General features: G+C 39.3%; 1 protein-coding gene across 3 annotated transcripts in view; it reads right to left on the bottom strand.

Moving 5' to 3' along the window:
- The window catches only part of LOC145978935 (homeobox protein OTX2-B-like), an 81176-nt gene that overhangs the window by 32619 nt on the left and 30877 nt on the right, over window positions 1-17680 (bottom strand). For 2 of the 3 annotated variants that reach the window (XM_083111932.1, XM_083111934.1), the window contains exon 3: window positions 10503-10681. In XM_083111932.1, the coding sequence (XP_082968058.1) occupies window positions 10503-10681 (179 nt within the window). The remainder of the gene's footprint in view (window positions 1-10502; window positions 10682-17680) is intronic. The other variant, XM_083111933.1, reaches the window with a different exon arrangement.

Here is a 17680-nt window from a genome sequence, read left to right as displayed (position 1 = left end):
AAAGGATCGGAAAAGAAAGTTGTTAGTGGAGAACGTGGACAAACCATCACTGCTGTATATCGTATGAGTGCATCAGGAAGTTTCATTCCTCCTGCATTCATCTTTCCACGGGAGAGAATGAAAGCAGAACTACTTGAGGGGGCACCGCCATCTGCTATTGGTAAGATGATAAAACCGAACATCCTTGCTGAAGAAGACGTATCAAGCTGGCAACGTCAAAAGTAAGAGTACAGTTGCCCTGGTTGTGATGAGAAGTACAGCGAACTCCCAGTCGATGATTGGATGCAGTGTGCCACATGTGACGAATGGTGGAACCTTCATTTGTGATTTGTATTAGCGATCCCCCAGCCGAGGACTTGATTCACTGTGCCACATGTTTGGATGGCACGACAAATGCTTCTCATATGAAAGAGGAACTTTCTTTAGTGATTTGTGTTCCTTTTCCTTCATACGAATGTGATTCTGTTTAGAAAGTGTTAGTACGATGCTCATTCTTACCCTAACGTGATCGCAGTCTTGCCTCGCGTTGAGGGTAAGACTGCGCGTTTGCATAGTCATTCTTTTTGTTTGTTTTCTGCTGAAATAGTGTTTACTGAGCTTTAGGTAATTTACTGTATGTTGGCAAAGGATAGTGCATTCTGTGTTACGTATTCCGTATGTTACTATAGATTCATAACTTCAATAAAACATAATGAACAGAAACTGCGCAGTCTTGCCCCATCTTACTCCATTTATTATGTTATACAGCAGTAACTTCAATTAATTCTTGTCGACACAAATCCAACACTTTATAAAACAAATAGCACCACTTATACAATAATATACAAATAGCCTTGTATATTCAAAAATAAAGTTTTGACGCTACTCAAGTACAACAACCCTGTTTGGAGCCTTCCCTTATAGGGCAGCGCCCGGCCTTTAAGCCGCCCCTGGGTAATGGAAGTGCATAGAGTTCACTATAAGTAAGTCATAAGTAAGTGAATTATAGTAAAAAAAATAAAGGGAACACAAGGGAAAGTGAATGTATCATAAAATAGGCATGGTTAATGATAGTGGAGGTAAAACAAAGAAGAAAGTGTCGGATAATGCATTGATATTCTCCACTGACTCTAATGGACAAGCAGTCATATTTAATATACCATCATCACTCTACAAAAAGAGAATGTGCTTTGGCTAAAGGCACACTTTTCATCTCCTATTTCCTGTTTACTGTTAGGCGGGAGGGGCGAAACATTGATTAACCGGGTCGCCCCCTGGCGTCGTCACTAAATTATATCCATCATTAAACGAAAAGGAAATATATATAGAATATATTTATCTCATAAGGATAGTCATGATTGGCTCCACCGCACTAGATTTGCCTAGAAAGAGTTACTGGATTTACAACTTCTCGACCCTCTTAATTTTAATAATACGCGAAAAGATATGAAAATATAACAACTTGCAAGTTATTTATTTCCCTTTCTCTGCAAGAGATATATTTCCAGCTCTTTCAGCTATAATAGTGAAATTCCCTTTTCCCAAAATTCACTTACATGATAACTAAGATTGTTGAGGTATAATTTTACTTGAAATCACCTTTTCCCTTAAAATGTCACTAATTATGCAAAAATCGACTTTGCGAATTATTATTATTATTATACTATATGATATTAAAGAGAATTAATCCCATATGGCAAGGTATAATGAACAATATTAAGAGTGTTATTCAGAATTGGATTCTTTCTTCACTACTTTCAGTCAACATTCTGTTAACAAAACGTTAGCGAAGCCTTGAAGGATACAGTACAAGCCAGACCAGACCTCCTTTGACCTTATATTCTTACGTAGGCGCTAGTCTGTAGATTGAAGATAGCGCATAAAATCACGTTTCTGTTCTACTGTATACAATAGCCTTGTAGTTTGTAACACGTCCGAAGTGTGTGTTGGTGTTGTGAATATGTCCAGTTTAATTTTTTAACTAAAAGATTTAGCTTGAACGGAAAACCTAACAGGACTTAAAAACCGAAACACTCCCAATTTGTTAAATCCTTGAGAATAGTCGCCATAAGTACTGAGTGATTCATCAGGCATCTCAGACAAAATTTGACCTACTCTTATTGAAAAGCATGTTTCCATACACTTCTCGTATCACGGTCGTCCGTAGCTTAGTGGTTATCACAGCAAGCTACGACACCATGAGAACCGGGTTCGAATACTTGTCTTGACATGGGTTTCCTTTGTGAGTGTTTCTTCATCAATTTCAACATTCAACTCATCGTTGCGATTAGTCAAAAGTGGAATATGTGACGTAAAATAATCTAATTCAATCAATAGATCGACTTCTCGTACCTTTCAACAATCTTTGGAAGTAACAGTTACTTTCGAGTAACAGTAACCATAACTTATTTACTTGTTAAAATGAGTTACTGTGTGTCCAAGTTACTTTAACTAAGTATCATGTAACGAAAGTAAAAGCTCCTTTGCGTTTTATTATGGAAGGAAATTCTAGATTCCTTTAACTTTTCTTTATTCTACTGTTTATTTTCTTTTTCAAATATGAGGCTAATTATAGTGAAAATTGATTTCAATTTTAGATTAGCATCACCAGTAGCGGCGATTGGGTGCCAAAAGTGGGAAGTGGGGGCAAGGACAGCTTTCTCTTGGTAGACAAGGCTTAGCATTAAGAGGCGATAGTGGGGGGGGGGGGGCAACGATCCCCCACGACCGTCCTAATTGCCGCCACTGAGCAGTGAAAAAGAACGATCTTGCATACAGTTTTTCACGAGTTATACGTTATATGCGATAAAGTAACTGTAAAGTAATTTACAGAAACATTTTGAGTAATGCTAACTGTAACTGGGGTTACTTTTCAAAATATGAAACTGGATCTATGAGTTACTTTTGTAGTGAAATAACTGTAACTGTAAATTAGTTACTTTTGAAAGTAACTTTGCGAAAACTGCTTTGACGGTACAATTAACCTAAATGTTAAGACGACGTTAAATAAACAGCCCACGTTCTTGTCGACTGTTCTTTTATTCAGCTTGGTCTCTGTCCCGAACAGCCATGTATAAAATTGAGAAAACATTCCGGATAAGAAACGATTAACAGCACGAGCAAGAAACAAGACGATGTTATTTTATAAGAGGAGGTAGAAGAAGGTAACAAATGAATTGAAAGAACAAAAAATAAAGTAAGAGATAATCAGAAAATTGGAGGAAAATGGGAGAGAAAAGAGGATAGGAGAAGATAATCTTCGTTCCGCTTTTGCAAACAGGGGCTCCGCTGATCAATTTTAGGGGCTATGATTCTTCGCTGACATCTTTCGATGTATGTAATGTGGAGAGAAGAAGAGAAAGGGCGAAGTGGGGGTGGGAGGTTGAACGGCTGAGCAGGTAATCCTGTATGCGTCTCCGAGCTCCATCTCCGACAAGGGCGGGGCCAATCTGGATGAAGCCAATGAGGGTCACGAGAGAGAGCATCGCAGGACGTCGATCATGGGCATGCGTGTTGGATCAGTCGTTCTATGGACTTGCTGGATCCTCAAGAGAGCTCGGGACTCTAGCTAGAAATGTCGATCCAGACTTCCCTTCTGATTCAGTGTACTCCTGAACAAATGTTCTGTTTTTTCTTAGTAAGTCTGCTCATATAACGTGGCACAAAGGAGGAAATTCAGCAGCAGGTGATGCTAATTCTCTTCATGACTTTACATTGTGGACTTCATGGTCTTCGTCGTACAGATTAGAGTACTGTCGTGATCGTTTGAGTCTCCCACCCTTGAACCTGCTACGTTCGAGCGTATACGAGCATATAGTTTAATCTGACAATAATCATATCACAATCTCAGCCCACAATAATCTATTTCATTTTCATATATTTTCATGTATTGTTAAAATAGACTACATTACATCTTAGCATATACCATGTTCACTTAAGTTTTAATTTTATTTATTTATTTGTCTCTTATTTATTTGTGGCGGAGATTAAGGCTCATGCCTTTTCTTACACTCAACCACATACAAAATTTCATAATATATAACATATTCATAAATTGATTCATATATAAACATTGCAAATAACGATCACACATATACCTTTCATGTCAAACCAACAGCTGTAAAAATATATAATTCAAAGAAATACATAAAACATATATATATACATGTACACACACTCATACATAGGTTTATATACATAACAGGCCACTACAAATATTTATTAAACATGTATTAATTTGACAAAACAAAAAAAATCACTCCATAAAACTTTCTCTTAATCTTCTTTTGAAGATACCTATGGAATATGATTTTCTCATTTCATGTGAAAGTGCATGCCAGTCCCTAACACAGTAAAAGAGTTACTAAAAAATTCAGTTTTGTGGGTTTTAATTGTAAGGAGATTGGAACTTTGGGATCTTGTGTATGATAACACTGGGTTTCCTAAGGCAAGCAATCTGTCTGTGAGATATAAAGGACTTCCTGTATAAAGTAACTTATATAGCAACACTAGTTTTCTGTACCTTCGTCTTTCTTTCATTTTAATCCACCCTAATTTATTATAATATTCAGTTAAGTGGTCATACTTCTTATAGTTAAATATATATCTTATGCACGAGTTCTGAATTAATATTTACAATCAGCATATACACTATCGCAATAGTCAAGATGTGAGAGGACCAAAGCTTGTACAAGTCGTTCTTTAATAACAGGCGGAAGAATTTTTTAAATTTGTATAATACGTTTAAGGAGGCATAGGCTTTCTTACATATATTATTAATATGTTCAGACCAGGTAAGGTTTGTATCTATAATCACCCCTAGATTATTTACAGATTTAGAAAATGGTATGCATGCACCGTTTAGTTGTGTGTCTCTCACTTCACAATCTATTTTACGGCCCGATACCACGGACAAATGACGGTTATACACATGGACGTCCGCAGGTTTTTTTTTTCCAGGGAGGGGAAAGTAAGGTAATTTTTTCCGGGGGTTAAGGAGGAATATTTCCCCCCATAATAGTGATGCCTCCCTCTCAAGAAACACTGTTTCAGTCTGAAATTATCACGTCCCTTCAATGCACTCATAACAATTAACATAAATTACTAAGTAACTAACTCACTAGCCTTCTTGAACCCGAAGGTTCATGACTGCAGCAACACATTCCTTCCATCTGTCCCTATCCTGAGCAAGATCTATATACGCTTTTCCATCCCTACCGATTTCCTTTAGGTTCATCTCAATATTATCCCTCCATCTTCGTCTTGGTCTTCCTACTGGTCTCTTACCATCAGGTTTCCCAACAAGAATCCTGTAAACTCTTCTTTCCTTTCCCGTGCCACATGGCCTGCCCACCTAAGTCTTCTTGATTTAATCATTCTAATAATATCTGGACAGAATTCTGAACAGACGCCTATACTCGAAGGTCAGTGGCGAGTTAGATGAAGAACAGTTTGGTTTCAGGAAAGGGAGTGGTACAAGGGATGCAATTGGTTTACTGAGGACCATTGGGGAAAGATATTTAGAGAAAGGAAAGGAGGTGTTTGTAGTATTTGTAGACCTGGAGAAAGCCTTTGATAGAGTGAATTGGGTTAAACTCTCAGAAATTCTGAAGAAAATTCGGGTAGATTGGAAAGAGAGGAGACTTCTAAGCAACTTATATATGAATCAACGAGTTAAAGTGAGAACAGGAAACGAAATGACAGAAGGCTGTGAAATTGGAAGAGGAGTACGACAAGGATGCTGCCTATCGCCTACTTTGTTTAATATCTATTTAGAAGATATAGTGAAAAATTGTTTCCAGGGAACAGGAGGTGTCAAATTGGGAGGAAGAAGAATAAACTGCATAAGATTTGCTGATGACATGGCATTATTCGCTGAGGATGAAATAACCATAAATAGTATGTTAGAAGAGTTAAACAGCAGATGTGAGCAGTATGGGATGAAGATTAATGTAAAGAAGACAAAGGCAATGGTTATAGGACGGAAACCAAGGAATATTAATGTCAGAGCAAACAGTGAAAGAATCCAGCAAGTGGATAGCTTCAAGTACCTCGGATGCACTATAAGCAGTGACATGAGCTGCAAACAAGAAGTGAAAATGAGAATCGTAATAGCAAAAGAAGCTTTCAATAGAAGAAAAAATGTTTTTTGTGGACCCATGGACATAGGTCTAAGGAAGAGATTAGTGAAATGTTTTGTGTGGAGTGTAGCACTATATGGTGCAGAAACCTGGACGTTGAGAAGAAATGAAGAGAAACGACTCGAAGCTTTTGAAATGTGGACATGGCGAAAAATGGAGCGTGTAAAATGGACGGACAAGGTAAGAAACGAAGCCGTACTGAAAAGAGTTGGTGAAAAAAGATCTATACTGGAGACCATCAAGAGGAGGAAAAGAAACTGGTTAGGACACTGTCTAAGAAGGAACTGCCTGCTAAGGGATGCCTTGGAGGGAATGGTTGAAGGAGGAAAAGTCCGTGGAAGAAAGTGATATCAGCTTATGGATGATATTAAATTAACTGGGTCGTATGCTATTACGAAACGTAAGGCGGAGAATAGGGAAAGCTGGAGATTGCAGTGAAAAACCTGCCAATTAGGCAGAAAACAATGAATGAATGAATGAATATCTGGACATGAATACAAATTATGTAGTTCTAAATTATGGAACCTTCTCCACTCACCTGTCTCCTCATCCCTTTTAGGTCCAAAGATTTTCTTAAGGATCTTATTTTCAAATACTCTCAATTTATGTTCCTCTTTCAATGTAAGGGACCAAGTTTCGCATCCATATAAAGGCAAAATTACTGTTTTGTATATTTTAACTTTTAGTTTCTTAGATATTAAACGCGAAGACAAAAGTTTATGAAGAGAAAAGTAACATGCATTTCCTGAATTGAGCCTACTTTTTATTTCCTCTTTAATATCATTTTCATTTGTTAGTATTCCTCCTAAGTACTTGAACTTGGAAACTGGTTCAAATAAGTTGTTATCAATAATTAGATTTTGATTATTACCTAACACTTGGTTTCGGCCTGTAAGCATATACCGTATAACATAACATAAATTACTGTGACTGAAATGAAATTATGTGTGAAATATATAATTTTTAGAAGGACATTCATTTTCCAAGGGGAGGGGTGCTCCCCTTGCCCCCTTCCGGACATCCATGGTTAAACGTGTACTACAATGGCGTACGCAAGGGGGAAGTTACGGGGTTTAAACCCCCCCCTTGAGCTTGTGAAATGTTATGAAAAATGCTGTGGAAAAAAATAATTAAATGGCCAACTTACCACAGTCAAAGATCTAGGACAATATTATTACTATTACTACTACTACTACTAATAATAATAATAATAATAAAAATAATAATAATTTGAATTATTATTTCTATGCAGCACGGAGAAAAGCACAGCATTCCAAGCACATGCGTCTTTCAGGGAGAAAGCCTTGAAAATTAACAAGTATTCTTGAAAACAAAATATGAGGGCAACTATGATTTAAAAGAGTGAAAACTTGTTTTGTATCTCAGTTGCAACAATGTTCAGTACACTGGCGTATGCAGGATTTTTTTTCGGGATGGGCTGGAATAGTAAATGTGGATAGCACATGCCTTCGTTTTGGAGGGCAGGATGCATAATAAAATATTTCGTATTTTTCGAGCTTTTCAGTCTAACACATTTTGATTTTTTAAAGTTCTTAACGGATTTTTATTTGAAAATTTTGATTTTCTAAAAATTTCGGTAGGGGCTGTAACCCCATCAGCCACCCCTCTACGTACGCCAGTGTTCAATGAACATGTATTTTTTTGTGTGAACAATGAGAATTAACTAAAGAAAGTTCTTGATTCGTTGTAAGCTGCTAATGTATAGACAAAGGCTCGGCGGACAAGAACAGTCACCAGTCCGCCTTCCCATTGTTTACCGCAGCATGTTTGAATTGCTCTCTTTTAAAATGTCTCACCTTGTTGACTAGACATTTATTCAAACGACAATAAGCTTAATTATTGTAAAATGTTTTGTTGGTAAGAATCGAGAGACAATCCAGATGTGAATTATCGGGGACATTTATGAGGGGAAGAAGCCGGAAAAATTCCAACCAATTCCGGGATCGAATCCGGATCTCCCGCGTGGTTGTCAGACGCTCTACCAACCAGACCACCGCAGCTCCTTGGATGAGTTCCATACTTTGATTATTTTAATTTATTTTAATATATTTTCTTGTTTTTATGGATTTTCTTTACACTTAAAATGTCTCACCTCGTTGACCAGACAATTATTTCGGAACAAAGAAACAAAAAAAATGTTCCCAGAATTTGATAAAAATCGAATGACTAGAAAGTTATATTGTTCTATTGCTTTCGTAAATACTATATTTATGTAGATCTCTAGTACTTAATAGTAGTAATGGTATTAGTAGTAATTCAGCTAATTAATTAATTATAAGTATTATTAATTAATTGTGATGATTATTATTTAATTAAAGTATAATAAAACAATGGTAATGTGAATTTGGAGAAAGTTTTAGAAATAACCCCCCCCCCTTGATAAAATCCTGCGTACGCTACTGCTACCGGGCTTCGAGTGCATGCCGCTCGTTTTGACTGGTCCAGCGTCATTTGCTTGTGGCATCCTGGTGAGCGAGGATCTCTCAATTCCGTACGCTATCTGGCGTCGTCCGTGCGAACTATTAGGTGCTCGAGCGAAAAGCTCTTGCTCCAGCACTCTAGTACAGATACATCTCGTGAATAAGGGAGTTTGCTGACTCATCTCGAGATGGAAATACCTCTCTACATCTCGGTGTGTGTGTACACAAATTCTCGTCTCAAATCTCGAAATAATATCCACAGAAATTAATGTTCGGAAAGTTACTTTTTAAAAGTACAGTTACAGTTACTCATCTTGAAAACAACTCAGTTACAGTTACTGGTACTTGAAAGGTAACTGTAAGTTGCTTTCACAATTAGTTCTGCTGGTAATTTTCTTGCAAACAAATCATGGACGTCTACAAGATTTTTTCCAGGGAGGAGCAAGCAAGGTATTTGTTCCGGGTGGTGGGGGCAAACGGGACACATTCTCCTCCATAATAATATTGTTCCCTCAAAAAACATTGCTTTAGTTTGAAGTTATCATGTTCCTTCAGCGCCCTTGCTATAATTAACATCTATTACTGTGATTGAAATGAAATTATATGTCTGAAATATGTACTTTTTGGTTGACTTTCATTTTCCGGGTGGGGTGCCCCTCTTGCTACCCTTCTGGATATCTAGGAAACCAATTGCACACAATCAGCGATCATTAATTTTAATAAATTAAGAGACACTCTGTACAGTGTTTTGAGTGTTGCGGTGAACCTCCAGTACCACCCATATCTCCTTCCTAAATGTATCTCAATACAAGTTTTAAAATGCCGGGTAAAACACTGAAAAAGCTGGAATGCACCCCTTCAATAATAACGGACGGAATTCAGTGCTGAAAGTGGAAAATCATAGGTATGTATGATTGAACTGAACATGGAGTCAATGTGGTAGATGGGGGGGTGAGGGATGTTTACGCAAATTTTCATAAGTGGAGGATGGATTTCCACCTTCTCCCCAATTCGAGCATTCGTGAAATTACATGTTAGCAGTGCTCGAAGTGGAGGGTGAAACGACGCGGGAAGGGTTGAGTTGTCATTTAGAAGAAAATCGTTGAAAGTCCCTGTGACATGTTCATAACCAGTAAAGATGTCCATACTCTTATTTAGTGTTCAACTGAATTATATTAAAGTGGAAAAGACACTATAATACTGTATGTGTGATACCATTTTCATGAGCAGCAAAGCTTCGAAATTTTCTATATGACCTTGAAGAAAAGTCAACCTTTATTCAAACAGGAAATTCTTGGCTTAAGCATCCTCCCACCTGCTTTATTGTCACCATGGTGAACCATACATGCATCTCCGCCTCCTATCCGCAATCCTCATAGCCAGTGGCGGCGATTAGGGGGGGCGAGGGGGGCAGTTGCCCTCCCACTTTTTTGCCACTTTTACCCCTGCAGTTTGCTAAACTTTATCAACCAACGGAAAATAAACTGTCCTTGCCTCCCCCCACCCGTTCTGGCACCTTGCCCCCACGGTTTTGAAACCCAATCGCCGCCACTGCTCATAGCCTTTAGGAATTTCCACTTCTAGCACTGCATACATTTGTGCATTATTCATTTTATCGACGCGGGTTAATTGTCATTTAGAAGAAAATCGCAAGAATGCAAATCTTGTGGTGGTTCCCAGTGATTGAAGACGCTGACTATCTTCTCTGTGTGTAGTCTAATGAATCTGCATATTTATTATTTCATTGCAAAGCCAGATATGAGCAGATAGCAGCATGAAATTTGATACCTAATTAAAAAACCGCCGGAACCCAATTCGACCTTATTCACCATAAGGCGTGGAAGTGGTCAAAACGTTACTTCCAGTCACACACCAAATATTCTAAACTAAGTTCATCTAAATACTAAAAAAGAAGAGTAAGTAAAGATTTTGAGGGACTTACATAGGTACTGACCTGAAGGATACCCCATTGTCGGATGTAGGGAGTCCATTGTAGGCATCGTGAGGCCAATTCCGTTGACGGAGTATGGCGATGATTTGAGGTAGGCCATTCCAGCTGAGGTACTGGTGCCGCAAGGGCTGCTAAAGGGCGGGAAAGCCAGCTCGCCGTCGGGATTACACCTGCAAAACAAGAAATGCTTCGTAGTATGTAATGAACAATAATAATCTGGAACTGAGTTGGCGTCATCAGGCATCATCTTGCGTAAATGCTCACGCTATAGAGTATATGAATACCATGCTACCGCTGGTGTACGCAGGATTTTTTTCTGGGGGGGCTGGAATTATAAAGATGGATGGTAGTGCATAGCTGCTTTCCAGGGGGACAGTATACACAATAAGATTTCCCGTAAATTTAGAATTTTCCACTCTCAAAAACTGAAATCGTAGTTCATTCTAAACGTTGTTTGCATTTACCACTCTAGCCTCTCCAGAATTCTTCACTGCTTTTATTTGAAAACATTGATGTTCTCACAATTTTGGAGCTGCCTGTAGCCCCATCATCCCCCCCCCCCCCAGCGCCTGGTACGCTTGATATGAGAGGCACATGGGCCTAACGAGGCTCTGGCGTCTGGACTCACATCCAGTATAATTCTCTGCGAAGGGAAATATATCAAATCAATCAATCAGAACAGCTGCTTTTCAACAAGTTCCACACTGGCTTTCTGCGAATTTTACAAAATTTAACTCGTTTTCAAGAGCCGCAAAATTTACTGCGTATAATCTAATTTTATCTCTAGGCATTATTTGTAGTTATAGTGGCCGTGCGGTTTAGCGTTAGGCTTTGGGCTCGGGCTATGGGACGCTCTCTGGATCGAGTCTCCTGGAGGAAAGAGTAACAATTTTTCTTCTGAGATTTCGGCCTGTGTATGGGACCGGTGGCCACCCACCATTGTGAGGAAGTTGGAAACTGGTTGGAAGATCTCCCACCTCTGCTGAGGCATGTGAAAGGTCTTGGCTCTCGAGGGCTGTTGCGCCATGGGTCATTGTTCATTTCTTGTCTTCAGTATTATAGGCCGCGAAGTTCAAGTACTTAGCTACTGGCATTGCATAAAAAAAGGAAAAATAAATTTAGAGTACCCTGTTTTAGGATATTGAGGGTGTGCATCAGGGGTTTATCCAAAAATTTACATCTGGGTTGGTGTAGGATCGCATTTAGGGGAGTGTAAGGGTAACTTTAGAGCCAAAATGACCTTAAATTTGGCCTTCGTGAAAAATTTTAGGTGAGCGTTGCGAAAATTTGGTGGGATGTTAGGGGGATGTTGCTGGTGTGTGCATAAATCACTTGTATGCACTGCTGTGGTTAAATAAGCAAACAGATTCTAGCAGCCACGCTCTGAATATTTTAGTTGTGTTTTTTTATTCAGTGGCACGCCCTGAAAATTTAATATTTTCTCCCAAACAGATCGTTTTTGTAATAGTTTCCTGAAACTTTTTTGATCTCGAAGAACAAACCGAAATTCTTCACTCAAGGCGATGCCTTCAGCAGGTTTTCTTTGCGCGGCAACCTACCCTTTGGCTTTCTTGACAGGAAGGCCTGCCTCCTCAATGCGCGGTGGCTGGATTTGACCCAAGCGAGACCACTTGTAGTGTGAGACTTTCCGCGTGATTAGCCCGAATAATTGTGGCTCATTGTCGGCCTCTGTTTGCCTCCCTTCACAATGTGGGCAGCTGAGGCCTGTATCCAGCCCTTTGTCGTTGACTATGGCATGGGAGGGTTCGAGGGGACTTCCCCGGTAATCCCTCGCAATGGGGAAACTTCCTCTCCCCGCCGTGCAAACTCAATTCTCTATTCGCCCCCCTGGGGTGCTTTTCACCCTATTGCAAATATCACTCCCAGTAAATTGTCACTTCTGGAAACCATCCCTAAAAATATCATCACGTACCCTTTCTGAGCCAGGGTTACTGAAAGAGGGCATTCCTCCCCCCTCCCCTTTGTGTTAAAAAAAGGCGGTTTTTATACAACAACGTAGACAGAAGTGATATAAGATGGTTTTAATACAGAACAGAGCTAGAAATCAGATAGAAAAGTATGACGGTCTAAGGGAGTACGCACAATATAAAGATATTGATCACTGCGTATAGAGAGTACAAAGACACTGCCCCGTAGCTAGATATTTTGGCGCCTCCACGCAATATATACCAAGCACCGACGTTATATGTGCCGACATTTTCTTCTTGTGTCATGGTTTGTGATATCTACAAATTTTGAAATGAGGAAACAAAGAACTCATTAAAAATAATATAACTAATTACACTGTCCAACAAAATTGAAGATTTTGTCTGTTAAAAGAGAAGCTGTGGGTGATTCTAATTGAATTTGATGTGCTGATTTCAAATCTAATTACAGAATTTATCCATCACCCATGAAATTTGAGTAACAGGGTACATACAAAATATCAGGTACATACAAATCTTATATAGCTTTATAGTGATACGATGCAATATTATTTACAATGGCATATCTAGAATGTCTTCAAACTTGATTTTTGGCTGTACTTTGCCTGAGGAACATCTCTTTTTAGTGTCCAGCAATAATCTGCCAACATATTTGGAGTCCATTTTCCCTGGTAGCGCCTTTCCATTTCACCAATTTCCTGGTGGAAATGTTCTCCATGTTCGTCGCTCATTGTCCCAAGGTTTTGCGGGAAGAAACGAGGTGGGAGTCTAAAACGTGTATCTTCAGAGACATATTACAGCCCAGAGCATGATAGTTCTTAATCAAATTACTGATAAGTTCTCTGTAATTTTCTGACTTGTAGTTTCTGAGGAAATTTACGCAAACTTCCTTGAAAGATTGCCAAGCAGCCAATTCCAGCTCATTTAGGTTCTCTTCAAAATCATTATCTTTCATTAGTTTCCTGATTTGAGGGCCAACAAATATTCCCTCTTTTAGTTTCGCCTCAGTAATTCGCGGAAACCTCTCTTTGAAGAACATAAATCCACCACCCTCACGGTCCATTCCTTTTACAAAATTCTTCATCAGACCAAGCTTTATGTGGAGAGGATGCAGTAAGATTTTGTCTGAACTTACAAGTGGTGGATGAACAAAATTCTCCTGTCCTGCGATGAGTGACTCTCTCTTCAGTGAATTTTTTTTTTACATAATGATATTTTCTATCTCTGCTGTCCCATTTACACAGGAAAAGCAAAATTTGGTGTTACCTAGTTGCAATCCTAAGAGGATAGCATTAACTTTTAAATCTTCACATATCTGCCAAGAGTATTTACAGTACTGGATATTTGTTAATAACAGTTTCATGTTTCCATAACTTTCCTTCATGCCCCAGGAATATGCTACGGGAATGCTTGGATATTTATTTCAATTGTGCAGCAGCACTCCTTTCAAACTTGTTTTCGAAGAGTCTAAAAACAAAAGCCATTCTTCACTTTTATGGACAACACGTAGTGACTCTAATAGACCATCGATGTTACAAGAGAAAACAAGGTTCTTATCTTCAGCATACATATCTACAAAGTATTTTTGGCGTTGCCGGAAAAAAGTAACTCTAGTGTCACTCTCCAACAAATGCCATCCTTTTAATCGCGATGCAAGCAGTTCTGCTTTACCATTACTTAACTCTAGATTTCGAACTAAATCGTTAAGATCCTCTTCAGTTATTAAGTGAGGTTCAGCTGTTGAAACACTCCCCACAAAATGAGGATCATTATGCAATTCGCTACATTTGTTAGGAACACTTTCGCTTTCTTCCGTTACACTTATGTCATCTGGAGGAGCAGGTATGGAAACTCCAGGTCCATGAGGCACAGGTCGAGTTGCTGATTCTAGTGATGGATATTTCACTGTATGCCTTGATTTCGAATTTATCCCAGATATATTTGTCAAGCAAAAATAGCACTCTGTTATATGATCCTTAAGTTCCCGCCATATCATAGGAACTCCAAAAGGCATATGACGAGATCCTTCCAGCCAACCACTCAAAAGCGTTACACAGTTCGCACAACAGATATCAGGGGCCCATTTCTTGTTTGCGTCTATCTTATTGTCAAAGTATCAATCAAAGCTCTTCTTACACGAGGAGTAAATGTTCTCCTATTTGCTTTTAAGGTCAACTCACCACAGATATAACAAAAAATGTTCCTGTCGTTTACGCAACTTCTTGACATGATTCTGTATTTGCTTCGAAACACTCACTGGAACTGAAGAACACTCAAAAAAAGCTTCTTTCCTCCAGACAACTTGCTATTGAAATGAGAAGTAGACATAACAGTTAAATCACAGCATTGTGTTGAAAAGTTAATCCTTGTCAAATTTTTCAGTTGGATTGTTTAACAAGTTTAATTGTTGTCATTCATGCAGACATCAAAGGCATAAAGTTACTAGTGTATTGTTGGAGCAAAGACATAAAAGTATTGCCTCCCCGATGGCGCAGTGGTAGCATCATCGCCTTGTAATGAAGGGGTCCCGGGTTCGATACCCGGTGGAGGCACGTAGTGGTTCGGATTCCACTTTACACTGTAGGTCCAGTCCCGATTAGCCTTACTGTGCGTAAAGTGGACTTAAAACACCAAATCAACCAACCAACATAAAAGTATTTTAAATATTGCCTACAAATCAGCTAATTATGGACTGCATGCTGCAATAATAATGCAGAATTATATTTTTATTGTTACAAAAAAATGGTGGGTGATTGACAATTTCTGACTTCATTTTCGGAATCAGCAGGTGGCAAAACATAAAGAACCGTTGAATTTTTTTACTTTTAACAAAACCATTGTTGGACAGTGTTATTTTTAAAGATTCGTAGTTTGCATTTCTGATTAAAATGAAAAGTTTAAGATATTTAAGAATATTTCAGTTGTGTTGCCGGCTTTAGACGAAAGCATTTCTTTTAACATATTTGCTATATCCTTATACCAGATAGTACCTTACACAAAAGCATTTTATGGAACATTTCGGTTAGCCGTGTCAATTACAATGTACAATACATACAGCACGAAAGGCACGTCGAGTTACACCGTCAATGCTGTGTGCATGGTGTTTACAATTGAAAAAGCTAAAATATTCTTCCATACGTGTACAGTAAACGTTGTAAAGTATGTAGTTAATCAGCGCCATTCTTCTCTACCTAAAACCATTTAATACGAAGCGATATTCCTCTCGGTTGAATAGTTATCGTCGTTTAAAAGTGTGAAGTGATACGTTGTTTACTTCTCACGCGACCGCCATTATATTTGCACTCGTGACCATGAGGTCGCTTCTGATTGGTTACGCTACGAAAAATGCTACGGACCGAGCCTATCCTTGAGAAATGCCGTGAAATATGCCATGGCATCTGAAATGCCATAACATTTCTCACTTTACACGGTAGCTTTTCGTTCATGGCATAAATGTTAAGAAAATGGTAAAGAAAATGCTTTCGTCTAAATCGGGCCTTAGTGTCTGAGGAACATCTTTTAAAAACGTACTATTACTACTACTTTGGGAACAGAAAATACCAGCAGTGTGTTTCCAGAATATGAGCCTACACGTAAAAGAAGTAAAATAATAATTAAAAATAAACAGTCGAATATATACGTGCATCTCCCATTATGTTCATTGCTGGGCAACAATCTCTTGGCAGAAAAATCGGCGAATGGCAACAAAAGAAGCTTCGAATGGCGCCCTAGGCTTCGCCTACCCCTCGCTAAGGGCCTGCAAAGACAGCCTTTTATGAATTTAGACGAGACGAAGGAGGAGACAGAGAACGATAGAGAAGGGGAGAAAGCGAGTGGGTGGAGTGACGCTATACGCGCTACTGCAAGCGGTTTGTAGCTGCGGTTGCGCTGCCCCGTCCATGCAATCCCTTTCCCCTCACACGTGTTCATTGGTCGAGCTCTCTCGGGTCCTACTTGCTGTCGTTCGCTTGCTACACAGACTCCTTGGATGAGATGAGACATTGTGTCCGAGATACTCGGTCTCATACTAAACTGCGTTTGGCCTAACCTGTTGCTGTTCCCTCAGTTTCCGAACATTGACCTTTCTAGGAAGAAACAGCTGAGAGCTTTCACCATATACTGACAACCCCACGTTGGGGGATTCAAAGCCACGAATAAACCACATGAGAATGCACAAATGTACGTGCAGCACATTACCCACTATACCCAGAAAACTAGAAAAAACTACATTCCCTAATAAGATACAAAAAGGTGAGAATATAATACGAATTGGCAACAGCGCATGCGTAAGCGCTGGGTCTCTGTTACCCATTCGCTCCTCCCTGTCTAGCAGATGACATTTTTCCAGTGTTGCCACAATTTGAGGGCAAAATTTCCCTTTATCGCCAAATGTTGCACTTAATAATAATCAGGGAACGGATTTATATGTAAATATATCTACATATTTATGTATGAATCAGTTATATTTTGTATTACGTTTACGTATCATGCAGTGCCGTATCTACAACCCGCAAAACCCCGCAGTGCGGTGGGTGCCCTGAGACAAGTAAGCTTTTAGGGGAACCCTCAGCCATTGACATAGTAGAGAGTTCGTACATGCGCATATAAAAAATAACCGTAGTTACTCAGAGGTACAGAAACGAATACAATATCAGAGGTAAAGTTAAAGTTCCCTGTGCATGTAGCACCGTGCCATGAAGGCACATTTAGGATATGTGGGGGCAGGGTGATCTTGGAGGTGATGTAATCAGCACCACGCTCCGACCGCATTTACCCCCCCCCCCCCCGCAACGGGTACCATTTGATTTGATGCTGGGTGGATCCTGGATCAGTTTTTTGCGGGGACAAAGCCTGAAAAATTCCGACCTTAGATCAAATCAGGCTACAATTTCATGAGAAAATAGTGTCATATATGTATATCACATCACCACCGGTGTCGAAACCGGGAGGGAGGGGCAGAGGGGCCCGGTCCCATCCAGTTCTCGTTTGACCCCCTTATAAGGGGCCCAATGCATATCTTCCAACATATTACATAACTTTTGCACACAGAAACGCCACACACAACAGGTGGGAAATCAATAATGTGGGGCTATCATTCAGTTTCAGTGTCTTTCTTGTGCTTGTGCGTTTACTATTTCAGTATTTCCTTTTTCAAACTGACAATGAATTAAGGAAAACGCATGGCATAATATGAATGAATATGTGCGAGAATAGAGGAAGAAG

This window comes from Lepisma saccharinum, chromosome 25 (genome assembly GCF_977018435.1).
Source record: "Lepisma saccharinum chromosome 25, izLepSacc3.1, whole genome shotgun sequence".
NCBI classification, from domain to species: domain Eukaryota; kingdom Metazoa; phylum Arthropoda; class Insecta; order Zygentoma; family Lepismatidae; genus Lepisma; species Lepisma saccharinum.
The sequence above is the reverse complement of the archived record's forward strand: the minus strand, read 5'-3'. Positions and strand labels throughout refer to the sequence as shown.